Here is a 24,151-nt window from a genome sequence, read left to right as displayed (position 1 = left end):
GGCCAATCACAGCTACTAAGACATTTGCAGGCATGGCTGGGATGGCTTAAGGCACACCAGTTAAACGATTGTTGATTGGCTGTTGAAAGCCCGCCATGAAAAGAGCGCCAAAGCATGCAAAACCCGGAAATAAAACGACCGAACACGGATTTTTACCCGAACATACAGTAAAGTGTCCGTGTCCGTGTTCGGGTAAAAAAAATCCAATTATTCGGTACGAACACGAATAATACAGTCCGTGTTCGCTCAACACTAGTCATAACATTATACAGTAAAACCTTGGATTGCGAGCATAATTCGTTCCGGAAGCATGCTTGTTATCCAAAGCACTCTTATATCAAAGCGAATTTCCCCATAAGAAATAATGGAAACTCAGATGATTCGTTCCACAACCATTTATTCATAAGTCCTTCAGTTTATAGTCCATTTAAAAAGATTATAGCATTGCGATAGGTTATATAACCAATAAAATGTCCATCCACAAATAGCCGCTTCCACAAGGGGATTAGAAGCAAAATCCAGCAGGAGCTACAGAGTATCAAAGAGAAGAGAGGCGTCTCTATCTCTAAGTGTAGCAATATGGTTACTTTTAACCACTTAAGCCCCGGAGGATTTGGCTGCTAAAGGACCAGGGGTTTTTTTGTGATTTTTTACTGCGTGACTTTAACGGACAATTGCGCGGTCGTGCGACGCTGTACCTAAACGAATTTGACGTCCTTTTTTTCCCACAAACAGAGCTTTCTTTTGGTGGTATTTGATCACCTGTGCGATTTTTTGATCACGCGCTATAAACAAAAAAAGAGCGTAAATTTTGCAAAAATAACAATATTTTTCACATTTTTTTATATGAAATTCCCCAAAAAAAAAAGTAAAAATCAAAATTTTTTAACATTTTTCGGCCAATTTGTTTTATGCTACCTATGTTTGGTAAAAAAAAAATCGCAAAAAGCGTATTTTGATTGGTTTGCGCAAAAGTTATCGCGTTTACTAACAAAGGGAAAGATTTTTGTCATTTTTGGTGTTTTTTTTTTTAACGCGTAATGGCGGCGATCTGCGATTTTTTTTCGGTACTGCGACATTGCGGCGGACAGATCGGACCCTTGACTGACATTTTTGACACTTTTGGGGGTACCAGTGACATTACTGCAGTAATCAGTGCTATACATATGCACTGTTACTGCAAAAATGACACTGGCAGGGAAGGGGTTAACTTTATTGGACAGGGAGGGGTTAAGTGTGTCCTAGGGGCGTGCTTTCTACTGTGTAGGGACATTCCTATTGGTGTAAAAGCAAAGATCAACCGTTCTACATAGTAGAACGGACAGATCTTCACTTTTACACAGGGAGAACTGACAGGCAGCTTGTTTACACAAGCCGCTCTGTCTTTCTCCCTTCACAGGAGCGATCGCAGTGTGACCGGCGGACATCGAGTCCGCCGGTCACACGCACTGACTTGTCTGTGAACGAGCCGCGGCGGGCGCGCGCCTGCCCGCGATAGGCTCGCAAGTCAGTGACAGGCGAGTGACGTACCGATACGTCACTCTGCCTGGCCGGGGCTGACCGCCGCAGTATATAGTCGTGCGGCGGTCGGCAACCGGTTAATGAAGGTACAACATTTAGCAACTCACATGGTTGATAAATAAAACAGGCCCATCTAAGTATGCAGGCATCCGAGGTAAAGCTGTCCACATAGACTATTTTCTGCACCGCCGGTTGCCAGTCTGTAATCCTGACTGGGAAGACCACCCTGCAGTAAAGCGATCTGAAAGCGAGGAGCAGCATGGAAGGGATGACGTAGATGGCGGTGCAGAGGATGGTCTATGTGGACAGCTTTAGCCTGGATGTCTGCATCCTTAGATGTGCCTGTTCCAATCATCAACCATGTGAGTTGCTAAATGTTGTACCTTCATTAAATTTAACCATATTGCTACACTTAGAGGCACCTCTCTTCTCTTTTATACTCAGCTGTGACTTATGGCTACTTGTATATCAAGACATCGCTTTTATATCAAGTCAAAATGTATTTGAAAATTTTGCTTGTCTTATAGGGTTGAGCGAACACCTAGATGTCCGTGTTCGACGGGTTCGGCCGAACTTTAAAAAAAAGTCCGGGTCCGTGTCCCGGACTTTTACCGAACTTTTCCCGGACACCGAACCCCATTGAAGTCAATGGGGACCCGAACTTTAAGGCACTAAAATGGCTCTAAAACACCAAAGGAAAGGGCTAGAGTGCTGCAAATGGCAGCAAAACGTAATTAAGAGCATGGCAAGTGCTCTGCAAACAAATGTGGATAGGGAAATAACTTAAAACAACAAAAAAAAAACAGAAAAATAAAACAATGTTCTTCTTCATCTCTGAAGGACGAGGCCCATATGGAGTAGGAGGGAGGTTGAGGTGGTGGTGGATGTGGCGGTGACATAGGCGTGCGCACAGGGTGTGCTGGGTGTGCCTGGGCACACCCTAATCACCTAGGGCACATAGCATTGCCAGTGAGGAGATGGGAAAGATCTCCCTGGGACCTGCTCTGCTCTATTTCTCCTTGCCTACAGGTACATGGCCCCGATACATTACTCTCCCTGCTGGCAAACACATGCATGTGTATTTCAACTTTGGGGTGCACACCTTAATGCAATAGGCTGCGCACACCTATGGGCGGTGTAGGTGGAAGCGGCGGTGGAGGAGGACCAGGGCCGGATTAACAGCATCATGGGCTTGGTGCTGAGGATTTTGAAGGGCCTTAAGGGCCGTGCCTTGCCATGCACCCAGAGGAGGAAGGGTGCAACCATGCATGCCTAATTCAACATGGGATGCTGTCTCTGAAGCCCATAAACACATCCATGCATCGCCAACTGTCCCTCCTTGTCCGGCCTTCACGCTGTGTGGGGAGGTTCTGAGGGTGCTGCCTGGGGAAGCGAGCATAGAAGCCAGACTTCTGTGTTTACAAGTGACAGAAGAGCGGTAACAGTGAATATGGCCAACCCGGGGCCTATATAAAAGGTAGGGGCCTGGAGCTGCAGCTCCAATAGCCCCTACATTAATCTGGCCCTGAGGAGGAGGACGAGGTAGCCAACACTGCTTCTTTTCAAAAATTTTAAATGAGGGTACACCCCAAAAGAGTGAGAAAGAGCAAAAATGGAACAATGGGTGGGTAAGGTCGGTATCCATTGCTATTCTGCATAAGGTACGGAAAAGTCCCGTGGGATCCATGCCTGGTTCATTTTAATGAACGTGAGCTTGTCCACATTGTCTCTGGACAGGCGGCTGCGCTTGTCTGTTATAACGCCCCCAGCCGTGCTAAATACCCGTTCAGATAATACACTGGCTGCAGGGCACGCCAGCACCTCCAAGGCGAAAAGGGCAAGCTCAAGCCATGTGCCCAATTTGGAGACCCAGAAGTTGAAGGGGGCAGACCCGTCATTCACTACATGTAGGCGTGTGCACACATACTGCTCCACCATGTTGGTAAAATGCTGCCTCCTGCTAAGACGTTCCATCTGAGCTGCTGGTGCTGCTGTTTGTTGTGGCGTGCTGACAAAGCTTTTCCACATTTCGGCCATGCTAACCCTGCCTTCTGCGGTGCTGGCGGTGCCCTGGTTGCGTTGGCGACCTCCTCCTCCTCCTCCTCTGCCTTGTGCTTCCACTGTGGCCCCGCTGTCAGATGGGAATGCCAGCAGCATGGCGTCTACCAGCGTGCGCTTGTACTCGCGCATCTTGCGATCGCGCTCCAGTGAGTGAATTAAGGACGGTACGTTGTCCTTGTAACGGGGATCCAGCAGCGTGGCCACCCAGTAATCAGCACAAGTTAGAATGTGGGCAACTCGGCGGTCGTTGTGGAGACACTGCAGCATGTAATCGCTCATGTGTGCCAGGCTGCCCAGAGGCAACGAAAGGCTGTCCTCTGTGGGAGGTGTATCGTCCGTGTCCTCTGTATCCCCCCAGCCACGCACCAGTGATGGCCATGAGCTGGCCTGGGTGCCACCCTGCTGTGAACATGGTTCCATCTCCTCCTCCAGCTCCTCCTCCTCCTCATCCTCCTCATCCTCCAGAACTGTGCCCCTGCTGGACAATTGCGTCCCTGGCGTTTGCGTGTGCAGGAACCCACCCTCGGAGCCCCTTGCGAATGACTGCCCTGAAAGCCTTGGAAATGTTACCTCTTCATCCTCCTCCTCCTCCTCATCCTGTGCCACATCCTCTTCCATCATCGCCCGAATTGTTTTTTCAAGGAGGCATAGAAGTGGGATAGTTAAGCTGAGAACGGCGTCATTGCCACTGGCCATGTTGGTGGAGTACTCAAAACAGCGCAACAAGGCACACAGGTCTCGCATGGAGGCCCAGTTAAATTAAATAGCGGAATAGAAAATATGATCCAAAAAAAGTGTATGTATATCACACGTACACAACCACACTGGGCCCCAATTACTATTGTTTGTACCCCTAAAAGGCTAGATGAGGAGTAGGGGGAGTATGGAACAGGCAGCACCCTCAAACCTTCAGAAGTATGAGATGAACCCCAACAACTTGGAAAGGTGGATCTCTCTCACACGTACCGACACAGACTATCCCGCAATTCAATTGATCCTCAAAGGTTTTTATTGAATAGCGGAATAGGAAATATGATCAAAAAAAGTGTATGTATCTCGCACGTACACAACCACACTAGGCCCCAATTACTATTGTTTGTACCCCTAAAAGGCTAGATGAGGAGTAGGGGGGGTATGGAACAGGCAGCACCCTCAAACCTTCAGAAGTATGAGATGAACCCCAACAACTTGGAAAGGTGGATCTCTCTCACACGTACCGACACAGACTATCCCCCAATTTAACTGATCCCCAAAGGTTTTTGATTAAATAGCGGAATAGAAAATATGATCCCAAAAAAGTGTATGTATATCACACGTACACAACCACACTGGGCCCCAATTACTATTGTTTGTACCCCTAAAAGGCTAGATGAGGAGTAGGGGGAGTATGGAACAGGCAGCACCCTCAAACCTTCAGAAGTATGAGATGAACCCCAACAACTTGGAAAGGTGGATCTCTCTCACACGTACCAACACAGACTATCCCCCAATTTAACTGATCCCCAAAGGTTTTTGATTAAATAGCGGAATAGAAAATATGATCCAAAAAAAGTGTATGTATATCACACGTACACAACCACACTAGGCCCCAATTACTATTGTTTGTACCCCTAAAAGGCTAGATGAGGAGTAGGGGGAGTATGGAACAGGCAGCACCCTCAAACCTTCAGAAGTATGAGATGAACCCCAACAACTTGGAAAGGTGGATCTCTCTCACACGTACCGACACAGACTATCCCGCAATTCAATTGATCCTCAAAGGTTTTTATTGAATAGCGGAATAGGAAATATGATCCCAAAAAAGTGTATGTATCTCGCACGTACACAACCACACTAGGCCCCAATTACTATTGTTTGTACCCCTAAAAGGCTAGATGAGGAGTAGGGGGGGGTATGGAACAGGCAGCACCCTCAAACCTTCAGAAGTATGAGATGAACCCCAACAACTTGGAAAGGTGGATCTCTCTCACACGTACCGACACAGACTATCCCCCAATTTAACTGATCCCCAAAGGTTTTTGATTAAATAGCGGAATAGAAAATATGATCCCAAAAAAGTGTATGTATATCACACGTACACAACCACACTGGGCCCCAATTACTATTGTTTGTACCCCTAAAAGGCTAGATGAGGAGTAGGGGGAGTATGGAACAGGCAGCACCCTCAAACCTTCAGAAGTATGAGATGAACCCCAACAACTTGGAAAGGTGGATCTCTCTCACACGTACCAACACAGACTATCCCCCAATTTAACTGATCCCCAAAGGTTTTTGATTAAATAGCGGAATAGAAAATATGATCCAAAAAAAGTGTATGTATATCACACGTACACAACCACACTAGGCCCCAATTACTATTGTTTGTACCCCTAAAAGGCTAGATGAGGAGTAGGGGGAGTATGGAACAGGCAGCACCCTCAAACCTTCAGAAGTATGAGATGAACCCCAACAACTTGGAAAGGTGGATCTCTCTCACACGTACCGACACAGACTATCCCGCAATTCAATTGATCCTCAAAGGTTTTTATTGAATAGCGGAATAGGAAATATGATCAAAAAAAGTGTATGTATCTCGCACGTACACAACCACACTAGGCTCCAATTACTATTGTTTGTACCCCTAAAAGGCTAGATGAGGAGTAGGGGGAGTATGGAACAGGCAGCACCCTCAAACCTTCAGAAGTATGAGATGAACCCCAACAACTTGGAAAGGTGGATCTCTCTCACACGTACCGACACAGACTATCCCCCAATTTAACTGATCCCCAAAGGTTTTTGATTAAATAGCGGAATAGAAAATATGATCCAAAAAAAGTGTATGTATATCACACGTACACAACCACACTAGGCCCCAATTACTATTGTTTGTACCCCTAAAAGGCTAGGAGTAGGGGGAGTATGGAACAGGCAGCACCCTCAAACCTTCAGAAGTATGAGATGAACCCCAACAACTTGGAAAGGTGGATCTCTCTCACACGTACCAACACAGACTATCCCCCAATTTAACTGATCCCCAAAGGTTTTTGATTAAATAGCGGAATAGAAAATATGATCCCAAAAAAGTGTATGTATATCACACGTACACAACCACACTAGGCCCCAATTACTATTGTTTGTACCCCTAAAAGGCTAGGAGTAGGGGGAGTATGGAACAGGCAGCACCCTCAAACCTTCAGAAGTATGAGATGAACCCCAACAACTTGGAAAGGTGGATCTCTCTCACACGTACCAACACAGACTATCCCCCAATTTAACTGATCCCCAAAGGTTTTTGATTAAATAGCGGAATAGAAAATATGATCCCAAAAAAGTGTATGTATATCACACGTACACAACCACACTAGGCCCCAATTACTATTGTTTGTACCCCTAAAAGGCTAGGAGTAGGGGGAGTATGGAACAGGCAGCACCCTCAAACCTTCAGAAGTATGAGATGAACCCCAACAACTTGGAAAGGTGGATCTCTCTCACACGTACCAACACAGACTATCCCCCAATTTAACTGATCCCCAAAGGTTTTTGATTAAATAGCGGAATAGAAAATATGATCCCAAAAAAGTGTATGTATATCACACGTACACAACCACACTAGGCCCCAATTACTATTGTTTGTACCCCTAAAAGGCTAGGAGTAGGGGGAGTATGGAACAGGCAGCACCCTCAAACCTTCAGAAGTATGAGATGAACCCCAACAACTTGGAAAGGTGGATCTCTCTCACACGTACCAACACAGACTATCCCCCAATTTAACTGATCCCCAAAGGTTTTTGATTAAATAGCGGAATAGAAAATATGATCCCAAAAAAGTGTATGTATATCACACGTACACAACCACACTAGGCCCCAATTACTATTGTTTGTACCCCTAAAAGGCTAGGAGTAGGGGGAGTATGGAACAGGCAGCACCCTCAAACCTTCAGAAGTATGAGATGAACCCCAACAACTTGGAAAGGTGGATCTCTCTCACACGTACCAACACAGACTATCCCCCAATTTAACTGATCCCCAAAGGTTTTTGATTAAATAGCGGAATAGAAAATATGATCCCAAAAAAGTGTATGTATATCACACGTACACAACCACACTAGGCCCCAATTACTATTGTTTGTACCCCTAAAAGGCTAGGAGTAGGGGGAGTATGGAACAGGCAGCACCCTCAAACCTTCAGAAGTATGAGATGAACCCCAACAACTTGGAAAGGTGGATCTCTCTCACACGTACCAACACAGACTATCCCCCAATTTAACTGATCCCCAAAGGTTTTTGATTAAATAGCGGAATAGAAAATATGATCCCAAAAAAGTGTATGTATATCACACGTACACAACCACACTAGGCCCCAATTACTATTGTTTGTACCCCTAAAAGGCTAGGAGTAGGGGGAGTATGGAACAGGCAGCACCCTCAAACCTTCAGAAGTATGAGATGAACCCCAACAACTTGGAAAGGTGGATCTCTCTCACACGTACCAACACAGACTATCCCCCAATTTAACTGATCCCCAAAGGTTTTTGATTAAATAGCGGAATAGAAAATATGATCCCAAAAAAGTGTATGTATATCACACGTACACAACCACACTAGGCCCCAATTACTATTGTTTGTACCCCTAAAAGGCTAGGAGTAGGGGGAGTATGGAACAGGCAGCACCCTCAAACCTTCAGAAGTATGAGATGAACCCCAACAACTTGGAAAGGTGGATCTCTCTCACACGTACCAACACAGACTATCCCCCAATTTAACTGATCCCCAAAGGTTTTTGATTAAATAGCGGAATAGAAAATATGATCCCAAAAAAGTGTATGTATATCACACGTACACAACCACACTAGGCCCCAATTACTATTGTTTGTACCCCTAAAAGGCTAGATGAGGAGTAGGGGGAGTATGGAACAGGCAGCACCCTCAAACCTTCAGAAGTATGAGATGAACCCCAACAACTTGGAAAGGTGGATCTCTCTCACACGTACCAACACAGACTATCCCCCAATTTAACTGATCCCCAAAGGTTTTTGATTAAATAGCGGAATAGAAAATATGATCCCAAAAAAGTGTATGTATATCACACGTACACAACCACACTAGGCCCCAATTACTATTGTTTGTACCCCTAAAAGGCTAGATGAGGAGTAGGGGGAGTATGGAACAGGCAGCACCCTCAAACCTTCAGAAGTATGAGATTGTGTTCACTGTACCCCACAAAGATTGAGTTCACTGCACCCCACAATGATTGTGTTCACTGCACCCCACAAAGATTGTGTTCACTGCACCTCACAAAGATTGTGTTCACTGTACCCCCCAAAGATTGTGTTCACTGCACCCCACAAAGATTCTGTTCACTGTACCCCACAAAGATTGTGTTCACTGCACCCCAAAAAGATTGTGTTCACTGCACCCCAAAAAGGATGTTGTTCACTGCACCCCAAAAAGGATGTTGTTCACTCCACCCCAAAAAGATTGTGTTCACTGCACCCCACAAAGATTGTGTTCACTGCACCCCAAAAAGATTGTGTTCACTGCACCCCAAAAATGATTTTGTTCACTGCACCCCAAAAAGGATTTTGTTCACTGCACCCCAAAAAGGATGTTGTTCACTCCACCCCAAAAAGATTGTGTTCACTGCACCCCAAAAAGATTGTGTTCACTGCACCCCACAAAGGATTTTGTTCACTGCACCCCAAAAAGATTGTGTTCACTGCACCCCAAAAAGGATGTTGTTCACTGCACCCCAAAAAGGATTTTGTTCACTGCACCCCAAAAAGATTGTCTTCACTGCACCCCACAAAGGATTTTGTTCACTGCACCCCACAAAGATTGTGTTCACTGCACACCAAAAAGGATTGTGTTCACTGCACCCCAAAAAGATTTTGTTCACTGCACCCCAAAAAGATTGTGTTCACTGCAGCCCAAAAAGATTGTGTTCACTGCAGCCCAAAAAGATTGTGTTCACTGCAGCCCAAAAAGATTGTGTTCACTGCAGCCCAAAAAGATTGTGTTCACTGCAGCCCAAAAAGATTGTGTTCACTGCAGCTCACACACAGAAAAATGGATGTGGATCACTGACACCTGCCTATCTCCAATCCCACACCACACAGCAATATCGATTGTAGTTTGTAGAACACAGTTTCCCTAAAATTCAGCAGACTCTGTCCCTAACAGGATTGAGAAGAGATCGTAGATCAGGATTGAGTGCAGACCCCACCCCCCACACAGCAATATCGATTGTAGTTTGTAGAAGACACTGACCCTATAATTCAGCAGACTCTATCCCTAAAATGCCTACAACTCGCCCTGCCTAAACACTCCGACCTGTCCCTCAATTCTATCCGGACACAAATGGTTTTTTCCTGCCTATCTTTCCCTAATCAGCAGCCAGCACGTTGATGTGTGCTCTGTCCCTGAATCTAAGCAGCATAATGACGCCGCTGCGGCTGCCTCGAACTTATAAAGACTTGGTCACATGCTTCAGACGGCCAATCACAGCTACTGAGACATTTGCAGGCATGGCTGGGATGGCTTAAGGCACACCAGTTAAACGATTGTTGATTGGCTGTTGAAAGCCCGCCATGAAAAGAGCGCCAAAGCATGCAAAACCCGGAAATAAAACGACCGAACACGGATTTTTACCCGAACATACAGTAAAGTGTCCGTGTCCGTGTTCGGGTACAAAAAATCCAATTATTCGGTACGAACACGAATAATACAGTCCGTGTTCGCTCAACACTATTGTCTTACAAAGCGCTCTTAAACCAAGTTACTCTCAAACCAAGGTTTTACTGTACCTTCAAAAAAAAATAGAGAAGAAGAGAAAAAAAAACAAGGGGGGAGAAAGGAGAGAAGAAGAAAGAAAGGGAGAAAAAGAGAAAAGGAGAAACAGGAAAAGGAGAGGAAGAAGCAGAGCCTTCCTTCCAGTCTAGTTTAATCACCAACCAAGAGATTCGCATATTTAGAATACCCTTTATCTTGAGTCTCTCGTCACTCGACATCCATTTTAAAATGGGAAGTTCCTTTTACAGACAGACAGTTCCTATGTTGATGCATATACAATATCTCTAATCCATTGTTACTATACATCTTAAATTATTTAACCATGGCTTCCATCTGACTCCAAATATTTTCTTCGTCGAACTTATAGTAGCCATAATTTTTTCCATCTCACATTGTTGATTAAGTAATTCAACCGCATCAGATGGAGTTGGTACTTCCTGGGAGTTCCACCTTCTTGTAATTAAAAGTTTTGCCGCTAATAAAAGATGTATAATAACTACTCGGTACTTAGGGAGAATCTCATGTATATTTAAATGAAGAATCGCCATCTCTGGGCTTGGAATTGTGTTTTTTTCCCACAACTTCTGAAACCATAGAGAATATTTTGTTCCAGAATGCTCTAATCGATTTACACTCCCAAATTATATGGAATAACTACCCTTAAAGTAGGAAAATTAATGCCCATAATTTGTGATTTTGCAATGTTTCATTTATAGAATGATACTGCGCTAAATTCATTTATCATTTTCTCTACTTCTATTAAAGAAGATAATGGGTTTGTGATGATTAGCATAACATCATCAGCAAACAAGCTAATCTTGTGTTCCACTTCTGCGACTTTCCACCCTGTTATCTTCATGTTGCTTCTAATACTCTGAGCAAAAGGTTCCATAAGCAACGCAAATACAAAAATAATAATTAGATACAGTGCATCTGGAAGGTATTCACAGCGCTTCATTTTTTCCACATTTTGTTATGTCACAGCCTTATTCCTAAATAAATGAAATGCATTATTTTCCTCTAAATTCTACAAACAATAACACATAATGAAAACATGAAAAGTTTGTATGAAATCTTAGCAAATTTATTAAGAATAAAAAACAAAAAAAAAAATCACATGTACATAAGTATTCACAGCCTTCGCCATGACACTCAAACAAAAAAGTCTGGACCTCAGACTGGGGCAAGTGTTCATATTCCAACAGGACAACGACCCTAACAAGAGAGACAACTCTGTGAATGTTCTTCAGTGACCCAGCCAGAGCCCGGAATTGAACCCGATTGAACATCTCTGGAGAGATCTGAAAATGGCTGCACCCCATCTCAAGCTCCCTATCCAACCTGATGGAGCTTGAGAGGTCCTGCAAAGAAGAATGGGAGAAACTGCCCAAAAATGGGTGTAGTATCATATTCAAAAAGACTTGAGGCTGTAATTGGTGCCAAAGGTGCTTCAACAAAGTACTGAGCAAAGGCTGTGAATACTTATGTACATGGGATTTTTTTCTTTTTTTTTTTAATACATTTGCAAAGATTTGAAACAAACACTAGCAGCACAGCCAAATTCAGTGAATGGATCGCAAGTGAGTCCATACTCCAATGGACTCACTTGCACCTTATTCCACCACACTGATGCTTATATCACCCAGAAGATCCCATGGAAGATTCCATGGGACCAAGCTTCACAGTGTGCTGAATATCATCTGGATTACTCTGTCTTGGTGAGCAGCAAGACTGGGATCTTCTGGGTGACATAAGCATCATAGTGGTGGAATAAGGCGCAATTTAAGTCATATCTGGTGAGTGTGAATTGCTGCAGGGCTTCATAGTGGTGCGGTGGAGGTGCACTATTAACCACTGGAGTATGGCCTTGCTGAATTTGGCTGTGGTTCTGTAAGAATATTTAATAATAAATATCTTGCGCTCGTACTTAATTATGTCAGAATATTTATACTGCTCTGAATATAGCAGTGTATTTATTTATGGTTAATAAGCAAAGATCTGTGAAAAAGGAGAGTCTTCACCTATTGCCATAAATCAATGTCGTGAATTCTTTTTAATTGATTAATTTCTTTTTAAAAGCATATACCAATCTTAGTGAGTACAGTCTACAGCGTGGAATATATATAAAAATATTTATTCTCAAGACATGCAAACACAATATATGATCAAACAAGAAGTGACACAAAAAGATAACTCTACAAGAAAAATACTAACTTCAAATAATCAATGCAATGTGATGTTTAGCTCAATAATGAAAGTGAAACTAAAACAAAGTGAAACAAAGTGAAACCAAAACAAAATGAAAGCAAGATTACCATTTCTTCCCAGGTATAGTATAAGCCATAAATTAATGTTCTATATAAACAGACTACAATGGTCTGCGAATCACAGGGCCCAAAGTCATTCCACTGCAGAAGGAATGAGAATAAGCCATGCAAAACGGAAGACTTAAAATTGCAAATAATGCACTTAATCTGATATTAATAAAAATGTATAAAAACAAAAATCAGCTTTTTAGAGAAAAATCTACCATGGTTTATACGGCTGGGATTGTAATCTCATTACCCTTAAATATGCAATATAAAACATATAAGGAAGGAATAAACAATTGTTGAATAAAATCAAATAATATAGCAAGGCATAATTACCACACTTAAGATAGCCGCTAGCTTCAAATCGTTACCAGAGTCCTAAGATGGATGCCTTTCTTAAGATGGTGGCTTCCCTTCAAGTTTCAGATGAATGATGTGGATCAGGGAGTATGTCTGCATGAGTCTATTGAAAAATGAAATAGCGTGTGTGGTGTAAGTGTGAGGTGTGTTGTCAGTAGTGTAAAGTGTGTCTATCTCATATCTGGGTTGGTCTTTTATATGGTAAGAACAAAGAGCTATAAAAATTACCATAAGTAAAACCCAGAGGGATGAAACATTATCCCAATTGGTTGGGATATTCTATACCTAAACTGATGAGATCATAGACACCTCTTTTGATAATTAACCCCGTACTTGGATAATAAAATTAAATGATGATTTCTCTATATGTGAGATTAATCATAAAACACAACATAGAACTTTGTCCAGACTACCAGTACATACATAAATGTCCACCTGTATTTCCATTATTCATCTTGGCAAGTAATGCCATTTCAATAATTATATTATTTAACACAATATAATATTTTTATATTGGAATATCTCAAATTATCTCAAGACTGCACCTGGTATTTCGCCTCCAGAGGGCAGTATCGTACCGTTCATTAGATTTTGTATTTAATATAATTAAAACAATTTGTTATCTGATGACCTATTGACCTGTCGGCTAGTGAAAAGCAATTACTTATTTGACCATGCCAAAGGGCTGTCAGATATAGTCTAGGTTTGGGAATATTTACGACACCTTGAGCACTAAACCAGTCCAAAGCAATCCTTATATAAACACTCCTACCACATGCCTTAACATGAAGTAATTTGTTTTTAAGACGCACAAGTCCTTACACATCATAGAAAAGTATACTTATATATTATATATCTAATATTATATAAGTATCAAGTTCACACTTCTATATTAATAAGAATACAATGTATTACCGTTAATATACATCTTACATATGATGATGTTTTCTATAAAAACTTATATGGTTCATCTTTAAATGTATGCTGAAAAACACTGAGCCATTGTCTATTGTTAAATACCTATAGACAGACTGAGATATCCCCCCTTAACATAGCGTCAGACTGACTAAGTTTTATCTGATCGAGATGTCAAAAGAAATCTTATTTACGATTACATAGAAATACAAAGATCTCTGTTGAAACCATAGACCCTTTGTAAGCCTGTGAGAGACATTTTGTTTAACAAGTATATATGAACTTTGTTTCACCTTAAAAACAAGATGGACGCCATCCTGTTCAGAATCCCTTATATGCATAATATGAAATATACATGGCTTTTAAAATCATTTTTCTTTTTACCTATTATTATTTTAATCAACCCCCCAATAGTCCCGACATATCCCCCCCTTTCTTCCCAGTAGACAAGTGAGCAACTTAGGCCTATCTGGAAAGAAAGCTTTTTAAGGAGTAGTAAAAGGGAAAAAAAAATGTCTTGTTCTCTTTTTTTTTAAGAGAATAGTTCATATTGGGAATTGTTCATAACTTTTAAGTAAAGCGATAAAAAAAAAATTGAGAAAAAAAATCAGTTCAAAATGTCAGTTCGTAGCGACTTTGCTGGTGTTAGCTATGTCACAAACTGTTCCTATTTAGTCTCTTTGAATTCTGATCTCCTGGTAAAGAAACACAAATGTTCCTTGAAATCTGCATCTCCAGCTTGCAAAGTCTTGATGGAGACAGAAATTAACTGCTGCAATGGCATTGACAATTACCATTCAAATCGCAGTAAAACAATGTTGGCAATCAGGAATCCGAGAAATCTGTTTGGACGTTCAACCTTGGATATTGGTTGGATAATGAATGGTTTCAGCAAGGTCTAGAGTGTCATACACCCAGACTGAGGTTTTGCTCACATGTGCAATGCACCATTCTCACATCTCCTTCAACTGAAAACAGGAGGTAGTGTGATTCCTCTCAATGGATTTCCTTGGATCAAATGCACAAAGATCTGTTGAAACAAATCTTCCTCTCCGTCAACAAGAATCTGGGGCGTCTCGCAGCTTGATTCCTGTAGAGGGATCCGATTCAATGAGAGGTTCCATCCTGAGCTGTGCTCTAGGGAGAGATGACCCATCCGATCGCTGTGTCTTTGGCAAACATCACCGTCTGTACCAATCAACGACCTGGCATGGAAGGTTAATCTCTTCCTATTGGATGAAACATACAGTATGAATATACATTCTTATCAATTGACATTTCAATGCGATGTAGGTACCCTAAGCTTTTTCACCGTGTGATCAGTCTTTTTATGACACAAGGGAAGGTGAGATTATATATGCGACCTTTCCTAGGGCGACTGACTTCTGGGGCTTTATTAACATGGGGATGTATCCATCGCCATGGATGCCACACATTGGACAATGATACAATAATACAATATGTTGTTAAAATTTACCTACTACTTAGGAGAAAAAAATATAATATCTCCCCCTTTGGGGCATCAATGCAATTTATTGTAGGCAACAAACTACCTGGCATTGAGGATTCCTTCTTGGTTACCGTATACAACCTTTAACCTCTTGACTGCATTACGTCATTAGGGTTTGATCTTCCTTGGTATCACCGTCATTGGCGATTTTTGAAAATGTGCCCGCTTTGAGCGACCTGTTTGAGTCAGAGGGATGAAGTGACCACTGAAAAATAGGAGGGTAGTTAGTATCTCACAACCAAGATCCCCCCCTGACAGGGATTTCAGGATCCTCAATGCTGTGACCTGGGATAAAAGGGTGTTAGAACCTCTGCATCCTATGCCTCTATTCAGTGTATCCCTTTGATTCCTGCCATTTGGGCATTAAAGGATTTTGTGGCCCTTGGCTGGCCACAGGATTTGTTCTTGAAGAGGAATTATTTTAATTCTGGGCTGCAGTGCCCAAAGTGAACCAAGTGATCAGCCGATCCAACTTGGCTTCTACTCTGCTGAAAACTTTACAGAGTTGAATTATTGGCTCCGCCTCCTGCGGTGCCTATATCTCTCGGGTTCAGACATATGGGACAGATCCCCATCAGAACCAGTTACGCGGTTCTGGCGTGAGGTCTGGGCCTTAATGTCACTTGATTTTCCCAAGGATTTTGGGGAACCCTAGGATGGGGCAAATCCCTATTTATTTGCGGTTGTCCCCCCCCCTTGTTAATGGGATGTCCGGTGTCCTCCTTAAGGTATCCGGTGTTCCCCTTGGGGCCTAGGTGGCAGATCTTGCTCCTTTGCCAAACATATTATTTTTATGTGCATGGGCAATGCCTCAAAGCACAGGGATATAAATTCCTGATGGTTGTACTCAGCTCCTTCATTGAAGGGTGTTAAGCACTTTTGAGTACAGCAAAAAAAAAAATAATTCAATGGGGCTTTGGTGCTGTGTACATTTTAAATTGTAGATCACAGCTCTAGCAGCAGTGAAGTTTTATATGGGCTGCATTTTAAATGACATCCTGCAGGCACAACACAGAAAGTTGTTTTCATAGGCCTCAAGATGATCAATAAAGTTTAAGGACCTTTTATTAACAAAAAAAAAAATATACAGGACAGTACTCTTTTTAAAACTTTTAAATTCTGGAGGTGCATGGTGTCTTTTTAGGGGTGCTAGTCTTTTTGCAGTGACCTGATATGACTCATACCTATTTATGCATGGCTGCCCAATTCCTGCCCTCCTATTTTAGGAATATGGCTGGGGTAGGATATGGACTCTTTGCCTGATTCCCCCCCTTGTCTGGGTCATAACCAACAGACTGGGAGTCATATCTGGGTCTATGAATAATTATTATATTTAATGCAGGATTAATAAAACATTTACCCTTATGCATTTACACCATGACCTTATGGAACTCTCCTATGTATTTACTGATGAGTTCCTGTCATTACAATGAACTGTTACATTTTTATTTTATATATTTATTTATTTTTTTTCAAAATTTTCCACTGCTTATTACTCGGCAACTTTTGCTAGAAAACATTTTTCCTTGCTCAAACTTCCTAAATATTGCATTAATCATTTACATTTCACTTTCAAATGGTTACTTCCATTACAGTTTACTTGATCAAACTTCTTGCCACAGTTCTACTTCATTTTGCAGTTTCACGCTACATTCTCTTAACTTATGTGTCCCAATAGAGGTTACTTTCACCTGTTCAAGGAGGTTCCTAATCTCATACTCTCATTTATTTGGAGTGGAGATTGAAACTTTACTAAACTCCTTTTTGCTGAGCCTTCTGGTGCAGTTCCTCATAAAGATACAGTAAGATTGGCCATGACTCAAAAAGTATGTGATCACACTTCCTGACGTTTTTTGGTGTTAGATAAGCTTATTGGTGAGTTCATACATACAGGTTTTCCTCTACCCATGTCAGATGCCCTTTATTGGCCCGACGTTCTGAGGATTTTGATATATGACTCTAACCAGCATTTACATATTCCACCATTTCAGACTCAGAGAGGTGTTTCCACACATGTATGATCTGTGCCAAATCTACTGGGGTTGTGGCATTACCACTAGGGACTCACACCTTGCCAGAGTTGGCAGCATGAACATTATCTGCTGTAGACATTTTTAATGCATTTCTATCAACATTCATAATTATTAAAAAAAAAATCCAAAAAAAATTTTTTTTTTTTTTTTTTTAAGTTATTGATTATGTCACCTGATCAATATTATGATTGGCATATGTAAGAAATCAATAATTATCTCGCTGGGGCCTCCATTATATGTAAGAATATTTAATAATAAATATCTTGCGCTCGTACTTAATTATGTCAGAATATTTATACTGCTCTGAATATAGCAGTGTATTTATTTATGGTTAATAAGCAAAGATCTGTGAAAAAGGAGAGTCTTCACCTATTGCCATAAATCAATGTCGTGAATTCTTTTTAATTGATTAATTTCTTTTTAAAAGCATATACCAATCTTAGTGAGTACAGTCTACAGCGTGGAATATATATAAAAATATTTATTCTCAAGACATGCAAACACAATATATGATCAAACAAGAAGTGACACAAAAAGATAACTCTACAAGAAAAATACTAACTTCAAATAATCAATGCAATGTGATGTTTAGCTCAATAATGAAAGTGAAACTAAAACAAAGTGAAACAAAGTGAAACCAAAACAAAATGAAAGCAAGATTACCATTTCTTCCCAGGTATAGTATAAGCCATAAATTAATGTTCTATATAAACAGACTACAATGGTCTGCGAATCACAGGGCCCAAAGTCATTCCACTGCAGAAGGAATGAGAATAAGCCATGCAAAACGGAAGACTTAAAATTGCAAATAATGCACTTAATCTGATATTAATAAAAATGTATAAAAACAAAAATCAGCTTTTTAGAGAAAAATCTACCATGGTTTATACGGCTGGGATTGTAATCTCATTACCCTTAAATATGCAATATAAAACATATAAGGAAGGAATAAACAATTGTTGAATAAAATCAAATAATATAGCAAGGCATAATTACCACACTTAAGATAGCCGCTAGCTTCAAATCGTTACCAGAGTCCTAAGATGGATGCCTTTCTTAAGATGGTGGCTTCCCTTCAAGTTTCAGATGAATGATGTGGATCAGGGAGTATGTCTGCATGAGTCTATTGAAAAATGTAATAGCGTGTGTGGTGTAAGTGTGAGGTGTGTTGTCAGTAGTGTAAAGTGTGTCTATCTCATATCTGGGTTGGTCTTTTATATGGTAAGAACAAAGAGCTATAAAAATTACCATAAGTAAAACCCAGAGGGATGAAACATTATCCCAATTGGTTGGGATATTCTATACCTAAACTGATGAGATCATAGACACCTCTTTTGATAATTAACCCCGTACTTGGATAATAAAATTAAATGATGATTTCTCTATATGTGAGATTAATCATAAAACACAACATAGAACTTTGTCCAGACTACCAGTACATACATAAATGTCCACCTGTATTTCCATTATTCATCTTGGCAAGTAATGCCATTTCAATAATTATATTATTTAACACAATATAATATTTTTATATTGGAATATCTCAAATTATCTCAAGACTGCACCTGGTATTTCGCCTCCAGAGGGCAGTATCGTACCGTTCATTAGATTTTGTATTTAATATAATTAAAACAATTTGTTATCTGATGACCTATTGACCTGTCGGCTAGTGAAAAGCAATTACTTATTTGACCATGCCAAAGGGCTGTCAGATATAGTCTAGGTTTGGGAATATTTACGACACCTTGAGCACTAAACCAGTCCAAAGCAATCCTTATATAAACACTCCTACCACATGCCTTAACATGAAGTAATTTGTTTTTAAGACGCACAAGTCCTTACACATCATAGAAAAGTATACTTATATATTATATATCTAATATTATATAAGTATCAAGTTCACACTTCTATATTAATAAGAATACAATGTATTACCGTTAATATACATCTTACATATGATGATGTTTTCTATAAAAACTTATATGGTTCATCTTTAAATGTATGCTGAAAAACACTGAGCCATTGTCTATTGTTAAATACCTATAGACAGACTGAGATATCCCCCCTTAACATAGCGTCAGACTGACTAAGTTTTATCTGATCGAGATGTCAAAAGAAATCTTATTTACGATTACATAGAAATACAAAGATCTCTGTTGAAACCATAGACCCTTTGTAAGCCTGTGAGAGACATTTTGTTTAACAAGTATATATGAACTTTGTTTCACCTTAAAAACAAGATGGACGCCATCCTGTTCAGAATCCCTTATATGCATAATATGAAATATACATGGCTTTTAAAATCATTTTTCTTTTTACCTATTATTATTTTAATCAACCCCCCAATAGTCCCGACAGTTCTCTTGGACTTGTGATAGTATCAGCTGCAACAGCAGTACTCTCATTATTGTGGTGGACTTATTGATATACACTGCCAGCGCTGCTAGTGTTTTTTGTGCTTGTATAAGAATATCAAGTCAATTCAGCACCTTTATACATAATCTTTTGCCATTATAGCAGCAGCTTGATTCTCCCGTAAGGGAATTAGATTCTATTATAATATTGTTATTTATCCATTGTCTGTTGATATCAGATATAGCGCTAGGTGAGTGGGTATTAATATTTTGATTGTCACCTACTCCTTTTGTTTATATTAACAAAAGTATTGGGACACCTGCCTTTACACGCACATGAAAGTTAATGGCCTCCTAGTCTTAGTCCATAGGGTGCAATATTGAGTTGGCCCACCTTTTGCAGCTATAACAGCTTCAACTCTTCTGGGAAGGCTGTCCACAAGGTTTAGGAGTGTGTCTATGGGAATGTTTCACCATTCTTCCAGAAGCGCATTTGTGAGGTCAGGCACTGATGTGGATGTGGACTCTAATTCATCCCAAAGGTGTTCTATGGGGTTGAGTTCTGGACTCTGTGCAGGCCAGTCAAGTTCCTCCACCCCAAACTTGCTCATCCATGTCTTTATGGACATTGCTTTGTGCACTGGTGCGCAGTCATGTTGGAATAGAAAGGGGCCATCCCCAAATTGTTCCCACAAAGTTGGGAGCATGAAATTGTTCAAAATGTCTTGGTATGCTGACGCCTTAAGAGTTCCCTTCACTGGAATTAAGGGACCAAGCCCAACCCCTGAAAAACAACCAAACACTATAATCCCCCTCCACCAAATGATTTGGACCAGTGCACAAAGCATACTGAGCAAGGATGGGATACTTATTGCTAAGTGCAAGTGCTAAGCAAGGTCCATAAAGACACTGATGAGCAAGTTTGGGGTGGACGAATCCTGACCTTAACCCGATAGAACACCTTTGGGATGGGTTAGATTAGAGAGTGTACTAGACTGTGAGCCAGGCCTTCACATCCACATCAGTCCCTTACCTCACAAATGCGTTTCTGGAAGAATGGTCAAACATTCCCATAGACACACTCCTAAATCTGGTGGACAGCTTTCCCAGTAGAGTTGAAGCTGTTATAGCTGCAAAGGGTGGGCAACTCAATATTGAACCCTACAGACTAAGACTGGGATGCCATTATAGATCATGTGCATGTATAGGCAGGCTTCCCAATACATTTGGTATTATAGTGTATGTGAATTAATGCAGTACCCTGGGCACTGGGTACAATAGAATAATTCTGTAACCTATTATATTTCTGTTCTTGTATAGTATAAAATGGTCCTTACTTTGTAAGTGAAAACAAATTCAAACTTCCAAATTCTAATTATTTATTTTTCTATCTCATAGTCTCGGGACAGGAAACAGCAAGGAGATAGGCATGGAGCACAAAGCTATGGAACCACCGCCCGTTCCCTGAACATCGCCGCCCTTGTCCTTAGCTTCCTGTTTTTTGCCATTGTAATAATATTTTCCATTCTTCGGTCAGCCAAAATGTTTGAAATGTTCCATGATCGTGTAAACCAAAGATATGGCTAATGAATGGATTAATGGAATGGATTAAGGAACAAATCAATGACTATGCCTTTTCAGCCTCTTTTTGCCTCTTATTCTGTCTTCCAAATAGAGACAGTCTTTGAATATCACACAACACATATATTTCAAATGTGGACACGATCGCTTTGTTTCTTGGCAGCCACCAGGGCCTTATCAGATCTTTAACTGTACAGTTATAAATCCCATTCTCCAGATTCTGTTAATCATTTCCCATTCTACAATTTAGATCTGTCCTTAAGGTATAAACCAATTTTTTTTAGTAGACTAGGGAATGGTTAAAGCCAAACCAACATTCCTGTTAAATATTTGCTATTTCCTTGCCTATTGTCATGCAAATAACTGAATCAGCCAACACTTCCTTCTGCTTCTGATGGAAAGCTTGAAATGTCCTGTTCTGCTGGTTTTTCTCTATCGCTGGATGTCAGAGACATGCCTCCTTTATTCTTCTGGACTAAATGAAGCCCTTCCTAATGCTTGATTCCATCTATGAGGACTTTTCTGGGAGCATAACCAAATTTGTGATCATAAATAAATAAAAGTATATCCCTTGCCATGCCTATATATTTGAGAGAATGCTCCCCTAGAACTTTGCTGAAGCCGAGCATTAATGGAGATATAGTCCAGGAGCAGAACACATGCTTCGTTACTGTGTCATGTGTATGTGCCACTCTGCTCCTCTACCAGTCCAGACAGATTATGAGGAGACAGGTCATGTTACTGCTATTTCAAGGATAATGTTTAGCAAAATATGTACAGTAAAACCTTGGATTGCGAGCATAATTCGTTCTGGAAACATGCTTGTAATCCAAAGCACTCATATCAAAGCAAATTTCCCCATAAGAAATAATGGAAACTCAGATGATTCGTTCCACAAGTCCTTCAGTTTATAGTCTATATACAAAGATTATAGCAATGTGATAGGTTGTGTAACCATAAAATGTCCATCCACAATATGCAGCCTTCCCAAGGGGATTAGAAGCAAAATCTAGCAGAGCTACAGAATATAAGAGAGATGAGAGTGTAGCAATATGGTTACATTTAATGAAGGTTCAACATTTAGCAACTCACATGGTTGATGATTAAAATAGGCACACCTAAGAATGCAGGCATCCGGGGTAAAGCTGTCCACATAGGGGATTGGAGGACCTTGATTACGAAGAGCGTCTGCAATCGCTTGATTTATTCTCCCTGGAGAAGAGACGCCTGAGGGGTGACATGATAGCAATTTTTAAATATCTCAATGGGGATCTCAGCTTAGAAAAAAAGCTGTTTAGTCGAAGGGATTGCATGAGGACTCGGGGGCATACAATGCGATTAGAGGAGAAGCGTTTTAACCTCAGGCAACGTGGGGGGTTCTTTACTGTTAGGGCTACAAGATTGTGGAATTCTCTACCACAAGAGGTGGTTTCTGCGGGTAGTATGGTGGCTTTCAAAAGACTATTGGACGTGCATCTCAAGGATCAGAACATTCAGGGGTATGTGAGATGATTACAGCCACACACACCTACACAGGTTGAACTGGATGGACTATTGTCTTTATTCAACCTCACCTACTATGTAACTATGTAACATAGACCATCTTCTGAACCACCGGCTCTCACCACTGTCAGTCTGCAATCATGACCGGGAAGAATAGCTTGCAGTAGAGTGATCTGAAAGTGAGGCTTTGAATCACTCGTGGAGTGCAGCGGCGAAGGGATGATGAAGATGGCAGTGCGGTGGATGGTCTATGTGGACAGCTTTACCCCAGATGCCTGCATACTTAGATGTGCCTGTTTTAATCATCAACCATGCGAGTTGCTAAATATTGTACCTTCATTAAATGTAACCATATTGCTACACTTTAGAGGCTGCTCTCTTCTTTTTTTATACATGACGCTACTTGTATATCAAGACATCGCTTTAAAAAATGTGCTTGTCTTGCAAAGCACTCTCAAACCAAATTACTCTCAAACCAAGGTTTTACTGTATTATTTAGGAGCAGGATGATATCTATCTTCTTCCCATTCCTACCCTAGAGACACAACGGAAGTCAGGGGAAATCTCTCCAAACTGAAAGAACATCTTCTTTTTGACAGCCATCATTGGAACATTTTTTAAAAATGTTGGCTTCGTCATTACTTTTTGTCCTGTGAATTGCCCACCATGGACATAGACAGCAATAAAAAATCTGACCAAGCACTTCTATACTCTATTTAAAAAGAAAATTTGAATTTTGGTAGACCTTAATATTTACTGTTTGCAGATGGTAAATCATGGATTTTACCAAGGATCACCTGCTGTGCTCTCTGCTGCTCTCTTACCGGCAGATATATTGCTAGGCAGGTTAACGTAATGCTTTTCATAATCATTTCACAATGATGTGAAAGTGATGACAGCTTCCATAACTACCTCATCATGTTAGAGTCACTTTAGGTGAAGTCATATTTGCAAAGATTGGGGAAGCTGTTTGAGATGAATAAACTCATGCAATTGAAACCTCCAACTTCTTGGGTCCCAGGGAATTTCCACAGACCAAAGAAACCCAAGAGCCTCCTTACAACTTATGATATCCCTCCGACACTTGTAACAATAGGATACAGAAATTCTTTACAAATAAAATATAGGAGCTGCAATTTCTGACATCCTTATTAAAATATGCTTTGCCTGACTCTGTGCTCAATACTTTCTAAATCAATGACCAGAAACAATGGTTTTTGGATTTAAACAGCC

At 40.8% G+C, this 24,151-nt stretch overlaps 1 protein-coding gene across 1 annotated transcript in view; it reads left to right on the top strand.

The window, feature by feature from the left end:
* LOC309565081 (dispanin subfamily A member 2b-like) overlaps positions 1 to 21,426 on the top strand; it is a 40,899-nt gene extending 19,473 nt beyond the window's left edge. The window contains exon 2 of the mRNA XM_082269841.1: positions 21,233 to 21,426. Within this exon, the coding sequence (XP_082125967.1) occupies positions 21,233 to 21,421 (189 nt within the window). The 3' untranslated portion in view covers positions 21,422 to 21,426. The remainder of the gene's footprint in view (positions 1 to 21,232) is intronic.
* Positions 21,427 to 24,151: the final 2,725 nt, after the last annotated feature.

The sequence above is a fragment of the Pelophylax lessonae genome (genome assembly GCF_965119305.1).
Source record: "Pelophylax lessonae genome assembly, chromosome: 10".
NCBI classification, from domain to species: domain Eukaryota; kingdom Metazoa; phylum Chordata; class Amphibia; order Anura; family Ranidae; genus Pelophylax; species Pelophylax lessonae.
Note: the sequence above shows the minus strand (reverse complement) of the source record. Positions and strands in the feature narration are given on the sequence as shown.